Below are 5,050 nucleotides of genomic sequence, written 5' to 3' on the forward strand. Positions count from 1 at the left end.
TATTGGAGCGTGGTTGTTAAGTTTGTCAGCCCTCTTACCTCCGTGATCAGCACGGATAATGCCTTCTCGGGAAATGAGAGGTAGTAAGCCCAGTGCTGCCACAGAGTCAGATAACAACAAAGGCAGGCCATGTGGGTGGATCGTCTTTCCCCTCATTTGAAGCCTCCGACATAGCAAGCGTCGTGGGAGGGTGACCAGGTGTGAGAGGATGCGCAGCACGTAGGTGGCGCGCGTGAGGGGAAAGCGGCCGAACCACACGCAGAGGATGATCGCGTGGTGGGGCAGCCAGCAGAGGCTGAACAGCGCGGCCACCACGACGATCATGCGCGTCACCTTGCGCTTGGCGCGCCGGGCGCCCGAGCCCGCAGCCCCGGGGTCGACCGCGCGCCAGAGGGAGCGCAGCGTGCGCGCGTAGGTCAGGCCGAGCACCAGCAGGGGCAGCAGGTAGCTGAAGACAAAGGTGCAGAGGTCCATGGCGCGGCGTCGGGGCGCGCTCCACGCCGGGTGGCACACGGTCAGGTTCGCCAGCCGCGACTGGCGGTAGTAACTCAGGTAGGGCCCCGAGAAGAGCAACGACAGCCCCCAGATGAGCCCGATGGCCCCCAGCGCGTTGCGAGGCGTGCGCAGTTCGCGGGAGCGCAGCGGATAGCGGATGGCCAGATACCTGCGGGTCAGCCGGGAAGGGAGATGTCAGCGGAGCGAGCGGATTTGCGCCTTCAGCCCAGGACCTTTGCACCTCGGGCCCCACACCCGCTCTTCAGGACGGTCCTCAATGCGCGACCCAGCAGCGTCGAGATGTGGGGTGACCCAGCAGCGTCGAGATGTGGGGCGACCCAGCAGCAGGAAAGGCGCACGTAGAGGCCACTCATCTGCTCTTTCCGGGGCTACGACCCGGGTGGAGTCGGAACCGGCTGGGGGCACCGGGAGGCTACTACCCACCAGTGACGATGCCCCAGGTGGTGGGTCCAGGCAGGCGCCTGAGGAGACAGCCTGGGAACGGCAGGCGAGCAATCTCCTTTGGGAAGCCGGCGCGCCGTGGGCCGCACCAGCGCTCCAGAACCGACACTCCGCGCTCAGTGGAACTGGAGGCGCGTGTGGAAGGCGGGCTCACCTCGCTCCCTTCCCAGGGGAGAGGGGCAGCGCGTGGGGGCCAAGGGGAGCGAGGAGAGACCGTGGTCAGACCCGCCTTTCCTCCACGCTCTGGCTTAGGGGGCGGGCGAGTTCTGCGCGTTCCTCTCCCTGCCCTTGACCTGGGCCTGGAGGTGGGGTGCCGAAGGGGTGGGACCAAGCCAGGGGACCTCGGGCGTGGCATGGGCCCCCACGAAGGACCCAAATTCCCAAGTCCGGGCCAGAGTCCAGGGCGCCGAGCAAACTGCGGCTTCGAGGCTGAGTTTGACGCCACGAGCGCTGGCTTCCCGCACACAAGTACTGGATGGGCGACTCTGAACCCCTCGACCTCCCTCGTCTGTGCAGTGGGCACAGTCACCCCTCCCACCCCAATCTCACGGGGTCATTGAGCCTCAAGCGAGACCAAGCACGGAAAAAACGCGCTGTACCCCAAACGCTGCGCTTTGCTGGCTGCCGGCGGCGCTGGAGAGCTGAGGTCTCCAGGCTGCAGCGCCAAGGACGCAGCTGGTAGAGGGACACTGCGGCCCCCCTCACCCCCCCTAATTACTCCTCTCTCGCCAGCACGCCTGCCTGCTGTCTTTCCCTCCCTCCCGGCCCCTCTGGGTGGTGGAGTCCTTTTCTATCCTCTCTGTCTCTTTCCTTGACCCTCGAGTCCCGCCCCTGCGCAGTGGCCGGCCCTGGGGGTGCCAGGGCGCGCGCTGACCTGTCCAGCGAGACGGCGGCCAGCGTGAAGCTGCTGGCGTGCATGGTGAGGAAGATGAGGAAGTGCACGGCCTTGCAGAGCAGGGAGCCGAACACCCAGCCGTCCAGGGTGTAGATGGTGGCCTGGAAGGGCACGCAGCACACGATGAAGCTCAGGTCGGCCACGCCCAGGTTGAGGATGAACAGGTTGGTGGTGCTGACCGCCCGGCCGCTGCGGAAGCAGCACCGACCAGCACCAAGGCTGTTGGCCACGGTGCCCACGAGGAAAGATGAGCGCGAAGAGCATGGGCACGATGACCGCCTCCGGGCTGCCAAGCTGCCCCCCGCCGCCCGCCTGGCTCGCGTCCTCGGCCCAAGGGCCCCCCGAAGTCATTCATGGTGCGGCCGCCCCCGAGGCTGCCCCGGCGCCCCGCAGCCGTCTGAGTCCGGGCGAGCGCAGCTCCGGCGGCTCCCGCGGCTGCAGCGCCCGGCGCGGCTCCCTCCCGGGGCTGCAGGCGAGTGAGCTTCGCCGCGGCTGGAGCCGGAGCCAGGGGCGCGGGACCAGGGGGAGGAGCGAGCCGCTGAAGGGGTGGGGTGCCCCCAGGGCTGCCGAGTGGCCCTGGCGGGTCCTGGCGGAGGCACGGTCAGCCCAGCCCCGGGGCGCGGGACCCTCTGGTGTCGTCGGGGTCCGGGCTGTGCCGGGCTGAGCGGCGAACTGACCTCCCCGCAAACACTGGAGGGAGGGAACGGTCGCCGGGGCCTGCGTGTGTGTGTGTGTGTGTGTGTGTGTGTGTGTGTGTGTGTGTGTGTGGCGCTGCCGGGACCTGTGTGCGCGGCGCCTGTGCTTCCCTGGAGCCCGGTGGGGGGACCGAACCTCCCCGCACTCCGCACTGGGGGCTCCTCGGAAGAGTTCCCGGCGGGTGCTCAGAGGGGGTGGTGGGGCGGAGACAAGGGGCGGAGGCAGATGGGGGGCCCCGGGTTTCCGGAGTTGGCCTGCCCTGCGGGGTACTCCACGCCTCTTCCCACCGACCCTCACCCGAGAGCTCAGAGACCCCAGAGAGCCTCGGCGGGGATGAGGGATCTGCTTATTGAACGTTTCTCCCTCCACTTCAATCCAAAAACAGTATTTACTGAGCATCTCCTGTGTGTCAGCCTCCGTCCTTGGCGTGATACCTCAATGTCCTCAGCTGTAAAATGGGAACATAACACCTTCGCAGAGGGCTCTGGTGTCTGAGAGGCCCGAAGCCAGTGGTTGAATCCGAATGAATCAAATGCTTCTCTTTCTTCTAACGCTAGTCAGGTATCCAAACAGGGAAAACTTCAATATAAAGTAGCAGAGCTGGCCCATGTGGCTCAGTGGTTGAGCATCAACCTATGAACCAGGAGGTCACAGTTCCATTCCTGGTCAAGGACATGCCTGGGTTGCAGCGGCTGATCCCCGGTGGGGGGCATGCGGGAGGCAACCATTCAATGATTCTCTCTCATGAATGATGTTTCTCATCTCTCCCTCTCCCATCCTCTCAGAAATCAATAAAAATATATTTAAATAAATATATAAAGTAGCAGAGTTCCATGCACCAGCAGCCTTTGCCTAGATGGCTAGGAGGGCGTTTAAGTTGCAATAAAACTTAGATGTTTGTTTTCAATTTTGGTGTATTAGTCATCAAGCATTTGTGACATGCAGCTATTACTGTTTCTATAGAATTTAGCCCCCCCCCCCCCCCCCGTTCTCTGGGTGTGAAAAGCACCACCTCCCACCTCTGTAGCTTGATCTCTGCTTCTCCTTCCCCTGCCCTGTTTGTTGGCTCTCAGTCAAGACCATTCTTTTCCCTCTTCCCTCCAGCCCCCAGGATCTCAGCCTCAGGAACCCAGCTACCTGTTCTGTGGGTAGGAAAACCTTATCCACACCCCTGCTCTGCCTGCCTTTTAATTGAATAGGAAAATAATAACAGTTCGTGTTTATGAGATGCTTGTCATTCATTTATTCAGTATTTATTAAGCACCTACTCCACTCCTGGCATTGTTCTGGGTCCTTGGGATGTACCAGTGAGTTCTGCAAAGACCAAGGCCCTCCGTGAGCATCCTTTCTAGCAGGGGAGATGCACAATACACAACATAACTCAAGCCAATTATTAATGTAGTCCAAGTTGATAAGTATTTGCAGGCAAAGTAGATTAGAATAAGAGAATTTGGGAGGACGGGGGTAGTGGTAATGGTGCAATCTAAAATGGAGTGGTCAGGCAGACCTCATTAGGAAGGTGGCATTTGAGTAAAGATTTGAACGAGTAAAGCCCAGGTGGCTCAGTGGTTGAGCATGGTCCTATGAATCAGGAGGTCACGGTGCAATTCCCAGCCAGGGCACATGCCCAGGTTGCGGGCTCCATCCCCAGTGTGGAGCATGCAGGAGGCAGCTGATCAATGATTGTCTCCCATCAATGATGTTTCTATCTCTCTCTCTCCGTCTTCCTTCCTCTGAAATAAAAAAAAAAATCTATAAAAAAAAAGACTTGAACAAAGTGAGGCAGCTAGATCAGTAGATGTCTAGGAGAAGAGCATTCCAGATGGACAGCCAGTGCCGGCCCTGCAGCAGGCTCCGGCCTGGGCCCCTAAGCAAGGAGGCTGGTGTGACTGTGCTGAATGGACTGGAAGGAGATTGGCGGGAGAGGACGTAAGAGGCATAGCATGCAGGGCTGTTTCCATTGTAAGGACGGTTGCTTGTAGCTCTAGTCTGAGAAAAATGAGGAGCCACTGGAAAGTTTTGACTAACCCAATCTGACTTTAAAATATTTTTTATTGAAATATATTTCACAGACCGTGCAATTTACCCATTTAAAGTCTTTGTTTTTAATTACATCCAGAATCGTACAACCGCCACAATCCATTTTGGAACATTTTCTTTCCTCCCCCCAAAAACCTCTACCCTTTTCGCCATTAGTCTCCAATCTCCACCCCCACTCTCAGCCGGAGGCCACCACTACTTTCTGTCTCTATAGAATTGCCTACTCTGCACATTGCATGTAAATGGACCTCTACAATAGACAGCCTTTTGCGTGGCTTCTCTCAGTGAGCATCATATTGTAAAGACTCGTCCGAGCCCACCCCAGAGGCCCTGCAACAAGTGGCTGCCTCCTGAGGGCCGGGAGGGCGAGGGGAGTCCGCCGCTATCCCATCAGCCTCTGCCTGGCAGGGCCCGCTCTCTCCCGCCGCGGTCGTCTCGCCTCCTCTATCCCGTCCTGCTCTG

General features: G+C 59.7%; 1 protein-coding gene across 1 annotated transcript in view; it reads right to left on the bottom strand.

Moving 5' to 3' along the window:
• GALR2 (galanin receptor 2) overlaps positions 1 to 2,244 on the bottom strand; it is a 2,694-nt gene extending 450 nt beyond the window's left edge. The window contains 4 exon segments of the mRNA XM_023747909.1: positions 39 to 95; positions 196 to 664; positions 1,832 to 2,097; positions 2,099 to 2,244. Coding sequence (XP_023603677.1) covers positions 39 to 95; positions 196 to 664; positions 1,832 to 2,097; positions 2,099 to 2,203 — 897 coding nt within the window. The 5' untranslated portion in view covers positions 2,204 to 2,244.
• Positions 2,245 to 5,050: the final 2,806 nt, after the last annotated feature.

Source organism: Myotis lucifugus, unplaced genomic scaffold (assembly GCF_000147115.1).
Source record: "Myotis lucifugus unplaced genomic scaffold, Myoluc2.0 scaffold_1049, whole genome shotgun sequence".
Taxonomy (NCBI): Eukaryota; Metazoa; Chordata; class Mammalia; order Chiroptera; family Vespertilionidae; genus Myotis; species Myotis lucifugus.